Source organism: Cibotium barometz, chromosome 52 (genome assembly GCF_041138505.1).
Source record: "Cibotium barometz isolate CiBa-2024 chromosome 52, ASM4113850v1, whole genome shotgun sequence".
Taxonomy (NCBI): Eukaryota; Viridiplantae; Streptophyta; class Polypodiopsida; order Cyatheales; family Cibotiaceae; genus Cibotium; species Cibotium barometz.
In genome coordinates this window covers 13,735,806-13,752,422 of record NC_141097.1, presented here as the reverse complement: position 1 = coordinate 13,752,422, position 16,617 = coordinate 13,735,806, and the positions used below count along the sequence as shown (strand labels likewise).

Here is a 16,617-nt window from a genome sequence, read left to right as displayed (position 1 = left end):
AGCAACCACGATAGCGTATATAATGTGCTCCGCCAAGGCCCTGTACATTCCATGAGATGATCCTCATGGATGACCTGCTGAGGTGGATGCTGTCTCAGCCGTACGGCGGGCCTTCGCAAGCGGCTTGGATGGAGAATAGTCCCCATCCGAGCGGCTGCGAATCTGCCCACCCGGTGTACTGCAAGAATCACGGATCAAGCGCCAGTGGCTGTGTCCCATGGCGACTGCCTCCCGCTCAGAAGGAGCAACCTCGTGTATACATACATATCCAGGGTCGCGTGCTAAGTCTGCCACTATGCGAACGACCAAATGACGAATCCCTGAGGCATCCACACTCCCGGGATCCAAGAAAAAATGAGCCAACTCCCATAGTCGGCCTATCACATATGTCACCTCCAGATCGCTCACATGATGAGAAAACTCAACTGCCTCAGTCTTCAAAGTGCTAAGAGCGAGCTCTAGAGTCCACTCCCGGTCGCATGGGCCACATAGAGGGAACGAGAAGGCCACCGCTGAATCAAGTGCCTCCTCCCCGCGGGCCGGAGGAATCACTACATGAACTCTGATGGGTGCTGGCTCATGGGGGCCCTCTGCTCCAAAAAGCCGTGTGAAGGCGTAATCAAAAGCCTCCGAGCGCTGTCTAGTGCCGAGGCGACTCTGCCGACTGCGGATAGATGATATCCGTGAAGCCCGAATTGGCATGGTAAGTCTCCTCTGTGGTGCTCGAGCGAGGTCGGTGCTCAGCACCCTCCAGACTGCAAGTGAACGCCAGGGGACTGCCAGGGCCTCCCGGGGAGGTGAGGCGAGCGGGGGGGGGGGAGGAGGGGGGGGCGAGGGGGGTGGAGAGGGAGCCGCTGCCGAAACCAGAGCGGGGACGGGAGGAGGCGAAGGTGGAAGCGAGGCGGTGGGAGGGGACTTGGGTGGGGAGAGTGAAGGAGGGGGTGCTGGCATCTCCTGGTCCTTAGTCGTCGCAGGGGTCTCCTCCTGGAGGGGAGCAAAGCTGTTCCTCACGGGAACCCAGTGATGCTGAGACTGAGGCTGCTACTGCAGCGGTCTCTGGGCGTGCTGCTGTGGCTGTCTCCCTCGACGGCGCCCCTGTCCGGGCTGCCACTCCGAGGTCTCTGTGGCCTAAGCAGGTGTCCCGGAGGCTACCTGCCGAGCCGCATCTGTGGGCGCGGGCCATCAGGGGCCTGTTGCTGTGGTGAGGGTCGGGGTCTCCTGCGAGGGCAGGCCTTGGCCAGATGACCGACCTGCCTGCAAATGAAGCACTGGTTCGGGAGCCGCGAGAACTCCACTCTTTGATCAATCCATCCCCCCCCTATCCTAGGTAGCTGAATGACCTTAGGAAGGGAGGAGATGTCAGACACCAAAACTCTGACCGAAGGTAGCCCAGCTGCTCTGGCCACCACTGAAGCTGTTGTGGGGCCAGTCTCTAGTACCGAGCCCACCAATGCTCCTAGCCTAGAGAGGAGCGGAAGATACTCCCGGCGGAGTCCAGGGAAGCAAACTATAACATGGAAAAGGCGCTCTCCCTGCTCGGCCGCTGCTGGATCAAAGCCATGCTGCCAAGGTCTGAAGAAAGCCCGAGCACCCCTGATGTCAAGGGGACTCATGGCTAGGACCTTGGCCACGCTCTGGGCGGTCTCGAACTCGATCTGGTAATGTCCACGGCCCAGTAGCTGTACGTCCAGGATCTTGCCCACATCTGCAGGAAGGCGGGCCTAGAGAAGATCCCGGATCTCCCCTCTGCTGGGGCGAGTGCCGACTATACAGCAGATGGTGGAATGAGCCTGGAGGCGTTCCACCTCTGCGGTGAGGCTCGCTTCCTCTTCTGGCGAAAGAGAAAGCCTGATGGGGGTGTCCTCAGGGGCGGGTGAGGGGGCTGCGGAGGAGTCCCTAAAGAGGCGGGGCAGGAGGAGCCTCCATCAGAGTCTGAAGCTATGGCGAAGGCGAGGCGAAAGCGGAGATCCTGCAAGAACCGAGCTGCACACAGAGAGGCGGAAGATGAAGGCCGGAGAAAAAGGAAAAACCCCCCTGGGGGCGGAAATCAGCAAGAAAAGGGAGGGGGGGGCGAGGCGGCGAAGGAGTAGCCCTAGGGGGGGGGGGGGGGGCGGGAGCTGCGCGCAAGAGGGGTGGGGGGGGGAAAGAGCTGGCGGAGGGGGGGGGGGGGGGGGGTCGGGGCGCTGCAGAGGGGAGGAGGGCGCGAAAAGGAAGGGGGGGGCGCGAAGGAGAGGGGGGGCGGCGGGCAGTACAGCGAGGGAGGGGGGGCGCAGCAATGAGGGCAGGCGGGGGGGGGCAAGGGGGGGCGCGAGGGGGCGAGCAGGCAGGTAGGCGGGGGGGGAGGGGGGCGCAGGTGTGCAGGTAGCGCGAGCAGGGAGGGGCGGGAGCTTCAGCGAGCCACATGAGGGTGATTTCGAGAGCTATTCTATACCTGTGGAGACTTTCTTCTACAATTGGAGTTCGCAGATTTTGCAGGAGAGTAGTCTTTCTTGCCGAGAGTAGTGATCTTTTCAGAGATCCTGAGCAGAGTTTATTTAGTCCGAGCCTATGTTCTTTGTAGTGCTTGCAGAGAAAGGAGAGTGTTTTGCATGTGAGGTGTGATCCTTACACAGAGATCACTTATGTGTTGCTGATTCTAGGGATCTGACTCTACTTATGGAGGAGTCTACCTCTGCCTCTCATTGTGATGCTTCTGAGGATGCCCTTCCACCTCCGAGTTCTGGAGACACAAAGGGACCAGGACCCAAATCAATCCTTAGTTGTGATCTGCCATACATTTGGAAGGTGGGCTCCAGCCGTTTGGTTACACTAAGGTTCAAGAAACAACAGGATCAATATTGGTCTAGCCTCTCAAGGGAGCTATGATTGGGTAGTGAGCTTGCAAGCTCTCCCCTTACAGTCCTTGCTACTAACCCAGGTGGCTTTGCAAATTAAGCTTCTTTGGAAGTTCATCAGTGGTTGCTCTAGAAAATGACTAGCCCTAGTTAGCGACATATCTGCTTCACCTTGCAAAGGTTCCCAATACCAAGACAGGGAAGGCACACAGCAAATATGGAGCCACAATATAGGGCTGTCACAATCGGCATAAAACAGACTTCACTGACTTTAGATGATGGTTTCAAGTGCAAAATATCACATGAGATCTTATTCTCTTGGGATGATTGTCTATCTCTACACCTTTTAAGATCCTTTTTAGATCTGATTGGAGAAAGAAAACATACACAATGCTTTTGAAGAGACAATGAAGCAGCCACATACAGCTCTGCTTGAAGAAGGATTAGTTCCCAGAAGACTATCTTTACTAAAGACAGCCCTCTCATACACATGCCCTTATATCCTTCTCCTCTAAAAGCGAAGTCCCTAATTTTATCATATTGGATAGATGCAACCCAGCTTTACCTCAATTTCCTCCGGACATGCTGCTAAAAATTGATGATAGTAGCGACGCAACGCATCGGGAATGTACATAGGTCCAGTCTGTGGTGCATCAAGGTCTTGGTCAACCTGCAAAATGCCTCTTATCAGCACAATATTGCTTTGATCATTCCTAATACTTATAAAGCATAAACCATCTATGAATGCCTTTCAAATGGTTGCTATTTTTTTCCCCGGAAAATGGTTGCTATTTTGCATCATGTTTGGAAAAAATTACATGATACATTGTGCTTTCAGTTTTTTTTTTGTGGGTTACATCGTATATTTAAGTGTCAGGGTTTGAGCTCACGCCCCCTTCTGGGCAGCCTGGTGTGATAACCACTTCACGCAAGGGCCCATCGATGTGCATTCAGTATGTATAACATGCCTGCACCTCTTCATAGAAAGTCATTGCAGTGAGCTTGTATCCAGCTGCAAGAAGATACTCCTTCACTGCCCAATTCAAGGCCCTTCTTTCACTTTCACGAAGCGGATCTCGAAAAGGACCCAGAGTATTCCAGGCTTTACCCTTAGCATCTGTCCTAAGGTCTTGCTTGTCCAAGCCAGTAGACTTAGTGCCTTCATCTGCAGATAACCAGGAGGATTAACCAACAGTACAAGATTCGAATACATTATGTTGAAACTGAAAAGACTCATAAGTGAGGTATCTTTGGACTAAAAAGCCACCAACATCCCCCCCCTCTCCCCCCAAAAAAAAAGAAAAAAACCCCTTTACGAGCATTGAAATGACCAAGACTCGAGCAACTACAAGTTTAGACGGAGTAAACAAAGATCACCATCAGAGTCCGGTGTTAGAGGGGTGTTTGTTTGCATGTCTAACTTCTCCTGAAGCCTCTTGACGTCCTCTTTTGCTAAACGCAGTTCATACTCCATAATCGTTGCTCTCTCTTCTGCTGCATCTCGCTCTTCTACCACTCTTTGAGGATTGGCAACTGCAAGACAAATTGCTTACAAGATAAACAATAATCCTTGTAGGAAAAAAATGCTCAATATTGATGCTTCTAAAACAGCCCTTCTAATCAGATATGATGAGGACAAATACTTGGAAAGAGAGCACTGCAAATGTAGCAGTATCCTTTTTAATTGCTGGAGAAAATCAGGCAACTTATAAGAAACAGTGCACATCAATGCTGGCAAGTTATGTGAGTCAAATGGAAGAGCACTAAGAGAAATTTGCATTGAGTTGTTACATACCTAATACTAATCCTCAGGATTAGTCTAATCTGGCAGGGTAAGGGGGGGAGGAAAAGCAGGCGGATACGGGGCGTATGCAGATTGTGTGCCATTCCATAGTAGTTTTTGCATGTAGAAACCCTAAGTGCAGAAGAAAACCCTCAAATCAGCCCTTATGTGTGTGTGCAAGTCGCCATCAGGTAGGTCTCATATGCATCATGCATGGACTCCAGGAAAGCAGCACATATGTACGGCTGCAGTTGTGTATGGTGGGCGTACAAGAGATTGAATAAAGGGGCTACACAGCATGGCCTGATTAAGGCCAACCAGAGAATGGACAGAATTGCATGCACCATGTAGGTGGGCCAGAAAGCAGGCCGTACACTGTACGAACTGCCACGTGGCAGCCACAACCGCAGTCTAGTACCAAAACCCAGCCGGGGAAGGGTACTCCATCTTTTGAAGACGCTAAGACGGACAAAAATTCTAGCTCTAGTTCAAGAGGTAAGGAATCCAAGCCTAAGAAAACCCCCAAGGAAAAGGCTAAAGTAGGCATCACCAAAGGCTATCTTCCTCCAAAGGAGCAAAGGAAGTACCAGTCAGAAAACCGATGTTCCTACTGTCATACCATTGGGCATGGTAGCCTTCTGCCAGAGTTGCCGCAACATCTCCCGCTCCTCCAGCACCGCTTGCTACCGCCAATGCGGTTCAGCTCTGACCTTCTATGCATCCCATGCCATCCGTGGTGCCTAATGCTATGCAAGAGGGTGAGGCTATAGCCACACAGAAAAGCCTAATCCAAGCTTATGGCTATGCCAAGGACCGCCAGTTTGTAGTCCTTTTTGACATGGGCAGTTCAGAGGATGCCATCTCTCCCCAGTTGGGTACCAAAATGAGCTATACCTTAGCGCCCTATCATTTGGAGGTGGATGGGTTTACACCTGGTCTCCTCCAAATGATGCCAAGTGCACAATGGAGTGATCAACAAGTCAGATGAAGTCAGATCTTCCAACAATTTGGAGGAATGATCGAGTACATCCCTGGTAAGCATAACCCAGTGGGGCAAATGCTCTTAGAAGAAAGACCAACATCCAAACCATGTAGGAGTCTACCATTCCCGAGATCTCTAGAAAAGACTTAGATAGCATGAAAGATCAGTATGTTGAGTCCGTAGAGTTTGGTACTCAATACAGTTTGGCCCCCCCTTTTAGCCTGACCAGACAAATAAGTCTAACGAGATGTCCACTTCAAGGAAGGGGATTAGGTCTATTTGCATATCATGAAGAAGAGATCGAAACAAGTGAGCAAATGTTGTCCCAAGCTTTCTTTCCTTGGTTTTGGACCTTTTCCTATAGTTAAGAAGCTAAGTGATGTCTCCATGAAGTTAAAGTTGCCTACCAAGTGTTGTATAATGTTTTCCATATTTCTTGGCTAAAACCATATGTTGGTCCAGAAGTTTTTGATGTTTCAGATGAACAGCAACCAAACGTGATTGATGAAGCATAAGTCATTGAGCCAGAGCAGATCCTTCTTCATCATTGGAAGCATGGTTCTGGTCGAAGACTCCGTCAGTTCTACACGAAGTTCCGAGATCGAGGTACCCATGAAGCAATTTAGCTAGACGAGGAGTTCTTTCAGGAGTACCCACAATTGTGGCAAACTTCTTGGAATCCATGAACCTGCCGCCAAGCTAAGCAAGAGGGAATGTCACATGCACTCTGCGCTGTAGTGCATGGTGACGAGATGGCTCATCATCAATGCATCATTGTGCAACAGTAGGACCCTTTAGGATATGATTTTGTCGTATGCCGTGGCCCCATTGTAAGCCCCAGTCCGAGACATGTCAGGCATGAGCTACATAGGTCTTTCCTCAACCATAGAGTGTCAATCAGTCAGTCAAGTCCCTTAATCCACTTCAAGAGAATCATTCATGCATATAGAAGTCAGTAGAAGCCTTAGAGTTTGCATTAGAAGCATTTATTGCATTGTATGTGAACCATTGCATAAGCATTTAACCCATTGCATAAGCCTTAAGCCTTAAGCCACCCTACCATCCACTCGGCACTATTAAAGCTTTAGTAAACAACATATATTGCATATTTTAGCAAGTCATGGTAGCATTAGTAAACCAGCCAACCTGCTTCAACCAGCCTGGGCACTTCTTGGAGAGGGTCTTCTTAGCAAGGCACAGCCAAGTAACTAGGAGTAGAGGAAGGGTTTACCAGTAGTTCAGATCAGCATCTTGTTCACACAGAGGGGTGTAGGTCATTCTCAGCCTTAACAGTCAGTCAGTCAGTCCAAGTCTCTTAACCCACTTGAAGAGATGCATTCATGCATGTAGAGTCAGTAGAAGCCTTAGGGTTTGCATTAGAAAGCACTCTGCATAATGCATAGCATTCATCCACTGCATTTAGACCATGGCAGAAGCCTTCAAATACCATCTAGCATTCATCAGAATTTATCTAGTATTATTCCCATAATTTACAGCATTTATTGGGCATTCAAGACAGATGCAGTCGGCTAGCCCTTCAGCCAACCGATCAGCATCTAGAGATCATATAAATAGTTGAGCTTTGCATCATTCCATTCATTCATATCATCATCAGCCTTGAAGCACTTAACGCTTGGAGCCTTCAGCACAAGGAGCATAAGCGATCGCAGAATTCAGCACCTCATCCTTCAGCGTTTTCCTCATCAGCATATAGGAGCATCAACGCTTGAGCAATTCAGCCTTCCTTCAGTAAAACGCAGCATCTACAGCGTTCAGCCTTCAGTCCCCTTTGCATTTTCAGCATTCCTACAGTTTTCAGCACCCTCATATACATCGTTTTGCTATAGCCACTTGGTGAATGTAAAACTCAGCATTCATACGTAGTCTAGAACAATCCCAATCAGCCCCTTCTCCCAGCCTCAAATTTGCAGCCTTCCTACATCCATTGGGAAGAGTGCATAGGCTTGAGATTGATCATCATTGGTGCTTCTACAGCCGCGTACAGTTCAGCCCGACTCTTGGTCTTCCGAGATCTTGTGTTTGGCTTATCGTCAATCCACCGTCAGTCTCTTCAAAGAAATAAAGCAAATACTATTCCGGTAACGGGATAGGGGGCCCTTTAGTGGGTAATTCGGGACCCCATATGGTGTACAGTTTCTCTCTCTCTCTCTTTCTCTCAAATCTCTTAAAGTTTGAAGTCTTAAAGTGGATTGCTAAACTCGCGAAACTCAGGATACAGAAGACGGTGTGGGCATTTGTGTGATAGGATCCTCAAATTACGAATACTTCCACTGCATGTTACATTGGTATCAGATTCAGCTTGTCCACACACACCGTATCCTAGCATGAGGGCATCCTTGGATCGTCAGATTGCATTCCGGCACAACCACCGACTTCAGCATCATGTCTACAGAGGAGCGTACTCATCAGCCGGAAGACTTCTCCTCCGAAGGAGACCTTGGTCTTCCAACTACAGCAGACACCATAGCTCTACTCAAAGCTCAAAACCAGCTTCTCATGGAGCGCCTCCAACTCTTGGAGGCAACAACAGCACGTCCTCCTCCGCCTCCAGCAACCCCCGACTACATCTCCCTCTTCTTTCAGATGGAACAACAAAGAAGAGAAGACGACGCTAGACGGAGAGAAGAAAAAGCAGAAGCTAAAGCAAGAAAGTATCAAGAAAAAGCTGAAGCTGAAGCAAGAAAGCAACAAGAAAAAGCAGATAGACGGGACTATGACGAAGCCCAACCCAAGATCGAAGAAGATCGGCGTCAAGCTCGATCGAGAACGTATGTTACTCGAGCACCAAAGGAAAAAGCAAACCATGCATCTTAGATACCAGCACCTCTCTTCAGTTTCCCTAGCCTCAGGTACCAACAACCAGCAACCCGCAACATCGACTACCGTCATTCGAAGTCAACCGAATTTTAGTATGTATGATGGTAAGTGTGATCATTTAGCAGTTAATCAGTTTATTCATCAATTTACTGCTCACTTTCCATTAGTTAGGGATCACAAATCCTCAAGATAGAGTCTATGTAGCGGCTCCCCACCTTATAGGTGAGGCAGTCACTCGGTGGCAGCATTGGTCTAGTCTTCATACAAACTAGACCACAGGTATCACAGCTTTTAGCTAGGATGCATTTGTTCATGACCTAAAGACCAGATTTCTCCCGCCCCAGTATATGACCGGCTTGGCAAATGAGTTCTATGGACTCAAACAAAACAGGTCTCCAGTGCTTCAGTTTTCCGGAAAGGTTATCACTTTAGCACAACAGTTAGGGCTATCTGAGCAAGCCAAGATGGATCAATTCATTCGTGGATTAGATCCCAATATCCTGTTCACACTTCGCAACTTTGAACCCAATACATATGACCGGACTTTGACTCTTTCTCAAAATGAAGAAATGAAGATGAATAGAGGCAAGCCCACGCAGTCATCACAGCAGAGTCACATGGGGACGGGGGACGGGGACGGGGACGGGGAAGTGCCGTCCCGGGGACGGGGTCGGGAACGGCAAAAAAAAAACCTCTTTTTTAAAAGCAATTTAGGAGTTGTATGCATGACATACATATAGAGACACACTTTGAACAAAATTTTACACCGAATAGACAAAAAAACAAGAGTCATTTTGAGCAAAATGCGCTAATAAAACATCGATGGCACACTGATTATGTGATTGATAGTCTGATAGATACAAAGAGATAAGTACATGCCTCATGGGCAGTGAGGGTTACAAAAAAGAGTGGGTACAAAATAGGGATACTAGATAGATCACAATAGATCATGGCCATTGGCAGTGGGCACAAAAAAGGTGAGATGGCTCAAGGCTCAAGAGTCAAGCCTCAAGCTCCTGAAGTGCTAGCCTGACGGGAGGCTTGGAAGTCGAAGTCGTCGATGCCATTTGAAGCCTCCTCCTCCCCCTCAGGCTGTAGCTCCTCCTCTACCTCCTCAAGATGCTCCTGAGCTGCAGGATCCTGCTGTGCCATCTCCCATTCGGTGAAGGGATCCGCCTTCCCTGTTGCTGTCGCACATAGCATGCGCAAGTTAGCGCTCACAAAAACCAAATCACTTGCCCTTTGCACTTCAAGGCGGTTCCTCTTCTTAGAGGCAATGTGACTATAAACGCTCCAAAGTTGCTCCAAGCAACTAGAGCTCACAGCCTGGCTAAGGATGCGAATAGCCAAGCGCTGCAACTCCGGCCCATCTGATCCGTAATCCTCCCACCAAAGAGGAGACCCAATCTTGAGGCGGTCAAGCTGTGCATCTAAACATCCAAAAGATCCCTGCCGCGTCCTGTACAGAGATAGCTGGTCTCTGATCTTCCGCCTGATGGTAGGGTCGGGCTCTAAGCGCTCCAAAATGATCCGCCATCCCCTGCTTACTTCCTTGTCGGCCTCTTCTTTCTGCCCTGGAACTCTGGATCAACCACAAAGGCAGCCGCATGAAGAGGGGAGTAGTAGGAGTTCCACCTGGACTCACATAATGAGTGGATCTCCTCAAACTCGGCCCTGTCTGGCACAAGCTGCTGGAGTGACTCGATCATGCGATCCATGGCCTCATAGACCTTGCCGATACATGGTTCACGGCCGTCAATGACTCGTAGAAGGTGAACAATAGGCTTGACCAAGGCATCAAGTGTCTTCACCTTCTCCCACCAAGCGGCATCATCGGCGCGATCTCGGCACGTTCTCCCTGTTGCCGATTTTGACTGCGGCATGGCAGAAAATTCATCACTAAGGAAAAGCCCTCTTAGGGCTCCGCCACATGTAGACAAGCGGCCTAGCATGAGGAAGTTGTATGCAAACCTTGTCTCAGAATACTTGAGGAGGGAAAGAGTGCTCCTTTTAGAGAACTCATGTCGCAGCCTTTGGTGGTTGAGGACAAAGGATACAAGCTGGTTAGCCTCCTCAATGGTGGGTGCAATCCATGGCAAGGCACCTATGTCTTTGAGGAGGTTGTTGAGACAATGGGCCATGCAAAAAGAAACTGTGATGGATGGATGCATTGACTCAATAATGCTCCCGGCTGCTCTATTTGACGCCTCTCCATCCGCCACCATGCCGACCACAAGCTCCGGCCCAATGACCTCGATCGTGGACGCCCATTCCGCGGCAAGCACATCCACGGCCTTCCCAGTGCCACTCGCATCATGTGACTCGATGAAGTACACTCTGCCCCTTGAGTAGGCCACCACTCCATGGATGGAGCGCTTGCGCGTGTCACTCCATCCGTCTACAATGAGAGAGACTCCGTTAGTCTCCCATGTTGCCTTTGTATCCGCCGCCGCCTGCTCAACGGCCAACTTCTCCCTATCAAGCAAAGTGGTGCGAATCTTTTCCGATGAAGGTGGCACATAAGAGGGGCCATATTCCCCGATCTTTGTGGCCATCTCACGGAAGTAAGGAGACCTATTTCAAGTAAGGAAAACCATGTAGCATGTTAGCTTTTTTTGGCAATATGACAAATGCTTTGAAGCATGAGACATTAAAAAAAAAAAGAGTGAAGAGAATTGAGTCTCGACTCTCACCGTGCCGCTTGAAACGCAATGTGGTCGTGGTAGAAGAACCTAGCCACCAACCTATCCACCTCATCCTCCAATTTTGGGTTCCAATTCTCGTTAAGAGTGGATTGACGGCGGATGGGAATGGAGGCACCCGATGTGGATGGAGTGGACTTGAATGGTTGAGAGCTTGAAGCAAGATTTGGGTTCCTCTCCACCTCCATTCGCGTCAGTTGCTCTCGTGCTCTCACCACATCATGAGGATCAACGGCAACATGTCGCCCTCTCTTTGCCGCCTCGGCCACCTCATAAACCTTGAGCTTCTCAAGAAGCTCCGCTCGCTTCTCAGGAGTAACGCGTGCGCAAAATTGCACTTGATGACCGGCCTCGTGCAAAAAGTGAGCTCGCACTTTGTTGGCGCCGCCACTTCTCTTGTAGGAACAAAGCTTGCAATTCCATGCCCTTGAACCACCGCCCACTCCACGACTAGCGTAGTGGACCTCATCCCACCATGACCATGTGTGCACCGCCGGCCTCCTTCGTGAAGAGCCCGCAACGGAAGATGTGGCGGCGGCGCCTTCACCTTGAGATGCCATGAATGATGAATAGTGTGAGAGAGAGGGAAGAAGGGTGCAAGAGAGAGAGAGAGAGAGAGATGGCTTGGAAGTTGGAGAGAGAGAGAGATGGCTTGGAGAGAGAGAGAGAGAGAGAGAGAGAGAGAGAGAGAGAGAGATGGCTTGGAAGTTGGAACTTGGCACAACTTGGAACTTTGAAGTTTGGATCTGGAAGCTTGAGCAATGAGGCTTGAGAAACGAGTGTGGGTGCAATAGAGAGTGTGCCTTTTTTTATAGCTGGAATTCTGCCCGTTTCTGCCCGTTTCTGCCCGTTTTCTGCCCGTTTCTGGCCGTTGGAGACGTCCCCTCACCGCGTCCCCTGCCCGTCCCGCGTTTCGGGAACGCGTCCCCGGGACGCCCTCAGGCGTCCCCGTGTTGCACGGCGTCCCCTGCACGTCCCACCCGTCCCCGGCCGTCCCCGTCTCCGCGTCCCGCGTCCCTACAGCCCGTCCCCGCGTCCCCGTGTGACTCTGCATCACAGTCCAGTACCAAACCCCAGCAACAGCAATCTGCTGCGCAGCCAGGGAAAGGTAATGACAGTAATAGCTCTAGTTCAGGGGGTAAGAAGGATAAAGAATCCAAGCCTAAGAAAACCCTTGAGGAAAAGGCTAAAGTAGGCATCATTGGAGATTATCTTCCTCCAGAGGAGCAAAGGAAATACCAATCAGAAAACCGATGCTTTTTTTATCATATCATAGGGCATGGTAAGAAGGATTGCCACAAATGGCAAGCGGAGCAAGCCTCCAAAGCACCTTCTACCACAGTTGCCACAGCATCTCCAGCTCCTCCAGCCCCACCTACTACCACAAACGTAGTTCAGCTTTTACCTTCTATGCATCCTATGCCATCCATGGTATTTGATGCTAAGCAGGAGGGTGAGAGCGATGCTGCACAGAAAAGCCTCATCCGAGTTTATGGCTCTGCCAAGGGTCGGCAGTTTGTAGTCCTGTTTGACATGGGCAATTCTGAAGACGCCATCTCTTCCCAGTTGGCTAACAAGATGAGCTGCACATTAGTACCATATCATTTGGATGTGGACGGGTTTACCCCTAGTCTCCGCACCCACATATCTCAGAAGGCACCGCAGTTTGCCTTTGAAGTTCAGAAGCCCTCATTCCAAAGAGATTTCATTGTCTCGCCTCTTTTGGGGTGTGACATGATCTTAGGAATCCAGTGGTTTCGTCAATATGAGCTTATTTCCGATTGGGGACAGGACACTTTTACTATCTGTAAAGGTTTTCCTGAGCGGAATCCCATTGATTTCGCACCTCCATGCCCGACGAGCTATCCGCAAGGGAGCGGAAGGAGCACTACTTTATGTTCGTGCTTAGACAGCCTCTACCTCATCAGTAGCACCTACCTCATCTTCAGTCCCACAGTTAGCAGACCTCTTGTCCAGACATCATGACATTATGCTTAGGGACGATCTTCTGCCCAGTCTCCCTCCATCACGTCCAAAGGACCGTCATATCGATTTGGTCCAAAGGATCAGAACCTTCTAGCAGGTTTCTTTATTATCTTTCTAAGACTTTAGAGGGCGAGCCAGAAAGACAGTTAGCTGAGCTCCTTCGAGCCGGATTCGTTCGGCCTTCTTCCTCATCATTAGCTACACCCCTCCTATTTGTCCAAAAGAAGAACAAGTATGCACGCCTTTGTGTAGACTACAAGGCATTGAATAAACTCACCATTAAGAATAAGTTTCCTATGCCAAGGATTGAGTACATTTTGGAGCGTTTAGACGGTGCAAAATTTTTCACTAAGATCAACCTCAAGAGTGGTTACCATCAGGTCCACATTTTTGAAGCTGACATTCCAAAAACAGCTTTCCGGACAGAGCGTGGTCACTACGAGTTCGTAGTCATGCCTTTTGGGCTTACAAATGCACCAACAACCTTCAATAAAATGATGTCCAGGATTTTCACAGTCCTTATTGGTAAGTGTGTCTTCATCTTTCTTGATGACATACTTGTATTCTCAGCCATTGCAAAGCAGCATGAGAAAAATGTGGAGAAAGTCTTGCAACTTTTGCGAGATAATGGGCTCTACATAAACGCCAAAAAGTCTATCTTCGACGTTAAAGAGGTTCAATACTTGGGCTATATCATCGGTTCCGATGGGATTCGATTGGGCCCCTCAAAGGTTCAAGAGATCTTGGATTGGGACATCCCTCGGACCACACAAGAGATTCATTCTTTCGTAGGTCTTTGTCAAGCCTACAGCACCCATGTTCATCAATTTTCCAACCTTGCAGCACCTCTCACCGACTTGCTCAAGGGGATGAAGACTCGTAAACAAAAGGTCTCAGTCACACAGGCAAGGTGCTTGATGCATTCCGTGCACTCCAGAAAACTGCCTTAGAAGCACCTGTTTTGAAGTTAGCATCTTGGGATGAACCTTTTGAGGTCATTACCGATACCAGCAATGTAGCCATTGGTGCAGTTCTCCAACAAGACAATAGACCTGTGGCCTACTACAATCGAAAGTTGGATGTCGCCGAAAAGAATTATTCGGTTTATGACAAAGAGCTTTTGGGTGTGATCACAACGCTCAAACATTGGAAGCCTTTTCTTTATGGACAGGTCTTCACAGTCAAAACAGACCACCAAGCACTTAAGTGGCTCCAAACCATGCCAAGTGCCCAGTGGAGTGATCGGCAAGCCAGGTGGACTCAACTCTTCCAACAATTTGGAGGAATGATTGAGTACATCCCTGGTAAGCATAACCCAATTGCAGATGCTCTTAGTCGAAAGGCTAGCATCCACGCAGTGCAGAAGTCCACCGTTCTCGAAATCACAGGGAAGGACTTAGATAGCATGAAAGACCAGTATGTCGACTCCCCTGAGTTTGGTACTCAGTACAATTTGGCCCTCACTTCTGAGCCTGGCCATTATTCAGTGCAGAACGGTTGGTTGTTCTTCAAGAACCGCCTCTGTGTCATTCAGGAAAAGCGATCAGCTCTTCTCTCTGATGCCCATGACTCCTTAGTTGGAGGACATAGAGGTATCAACAGTACCCTCCAGAAATTAGAACGGTCCTTTTATTGGCCAAAAATGAGGCGTGATGTATATTCACATGTTCAAGCCTGTAAGATTTGTCAAAAAGTTAAGGTTCCGCATACAAAGAAGGCTGGCTTACTTCAACCTTTGCCTATCCCCGACGAACCTTTCATCGACATATCTATGGACTTTGTAGGGCCTCTACCAGCATCCACCGGATCCCATAGCACTCAATGTTTTACCATTGTGGATCGCTTCAGTAAGTTTTGCATGCTCATCCCATGCAAGCATACGGCCACAGCTGAGGACGGAGCCCATCTTTTTCTCAAACATTGGTACCCAATTTGTGGTTTGCCTAGCACCATTACATCAGACAGAGATTCCAAGTTTACCTCGCATTTCTGGAGAGCATTATTCAAAAACTTTGAAACTCAGTTACAGTTGTCTAGTGCATTCCATCCACAGACAGACGGCCAGACAGAAATCTATAACCAGTTGGCCTTTGATGTCATATTGCCATGACCAGCAGTCCAATGGGAACATTATCTTCCATTGGTCCAAGCCATCTTGAACGATACTCATTCATCTAGTGTCGAACAGACTCCGTATGAAGCAGCCTTTGGTCGCCGTTTCTCTTCTCTTTTGACGAGATTGGTGTCTCCATCTCTTGAGGCTAATAAAACGTCAAAAGCATTTTCCGAAATCATTGAGTCAGTCAAGGACCACTTGACCAAAGCACAGGAAGCTTATAGCAGACAACCAAATAAGTCTAGACAAGATGTCTGCTTCAAAGAAGGGGATTGGGTCTATCTCATAGTAACATGGGACGCGGAACGGGGACGGGGAACGTAACGGGCAACGGGAAACGGGGACAACGATTCCTGGGAACCGGGACGGGGATCGAGGAACGGCATACAAAATATGCAATTTTAAGTAAGCACTCATTTAAGAAACTTAACAATACTAAAACAAAGTCACTTTACACTTCCAAAGCATCAATATTAAGTCATACTAGCAAAAAAATGGGTGTTACAAAAAAGGAGATCGGGCACCCAGGACCCAATCGCCAAAGGCTAAAGCAAAAGACAAGGGCAAACGCCTAGGCCCTAACCACGTAAGTGGCATACAAAAAAGAGACTATCACTAGAGTAGTACATATGTCAAAAAGCCTCAAGGGACATGTGAAGTGCTGGCCTCACGATCATGGGTCCCTGCAATGCCTGCAGGCTCCATAGAGATGTCCTCCACTTGCTCCTCCAACTGCTCATCATCTTGAGACATCTCCCACTTGGTAAATGCATCAGCCTTTGCAGTTGCACTCTTGCAAAGCATTCCCAAGTTTGCACTCACAAAGACTAGATCATTTGCCCGTTCCACCCCAAGACGGTTCCTCTTCTTCGATGCAATGTGACTGTATGAGCTCCAAAGTTGCTCTAGGCAAGAGGAACCCACTGCCTGCCTGGCTGAGAATGCAGATGGCTGAGAATGCGGATGGCTAGAATGCTGAAGCTCAGGTCCATCCGAACCAAAATTTTCCCACCACAAAGCAGCCCCAACTTTGAAGCGATCATCCTGTGCATCCATGTCTCCATAAGAGCCCTGTTAGCTCCTATACCTGGACAATTGGTCACGGATCTTCCGCCTAACATTTGGGTGAGCCAAGACAAGTCTCTATAGCTTGCTCACCTCTGCGTCACTTTCTTGCCCTTTACCCTGAAACTCAGGATCCACCACATAGGCTGCATGCAAAGGAGAGAATTAGGAGTTCCACCTACGCACACATAGGGCACGGATCTCCTCGTACCTGTCCTCATCTGGCTCCAAATCCCTCAGCTTCTCTATCATGCTGTCCATAGCCTCATATACCTTGCCGATGCATGGCTTCATACCATCCACAAGCCTCA

General features: G+C 49.1%; 1 protein-coding gene and 1 pseudogene across 2 annotated transcripts in view; both read right to left on the bottom strand.

Moving 5' to 3' along the window:
* The window catches only part of LOC147608830 (HEAT repeat-containing protein), a 128,459-nt gene that overhangs the window by 78,681 nt on the left and 33,161 nt on the right, over nt 1–16,617 (bottom strand). The window contains exons 2-4 of one of the 2 annotated variants that reach the window (XM_086788234.1): nt 4,212–4,367; nt 3,803–3,999; nt 3,400–3,504 (exon numbers count right to left, since the gene is read on the bottom strand). In XM_086788234.1, coding sequence (XP_086644360.1) covers nt 3,400–3,504; nt 3,803–3,999; nt 4,212–4,367 — 458 coding nt within the window. The remainder of the gene's footprint in view (nt 1–3,399; nt 3,505–3,802; nt 4,000–4,211; nt 4,368–16,617) is intronic. The other variant, XM_086788235.1, reaches the window with a different exon arrangement.
* On the bottom strand, nt 9,302–11,798 carry LOC147608831 (uncharacterized; annotated as a pseudogene).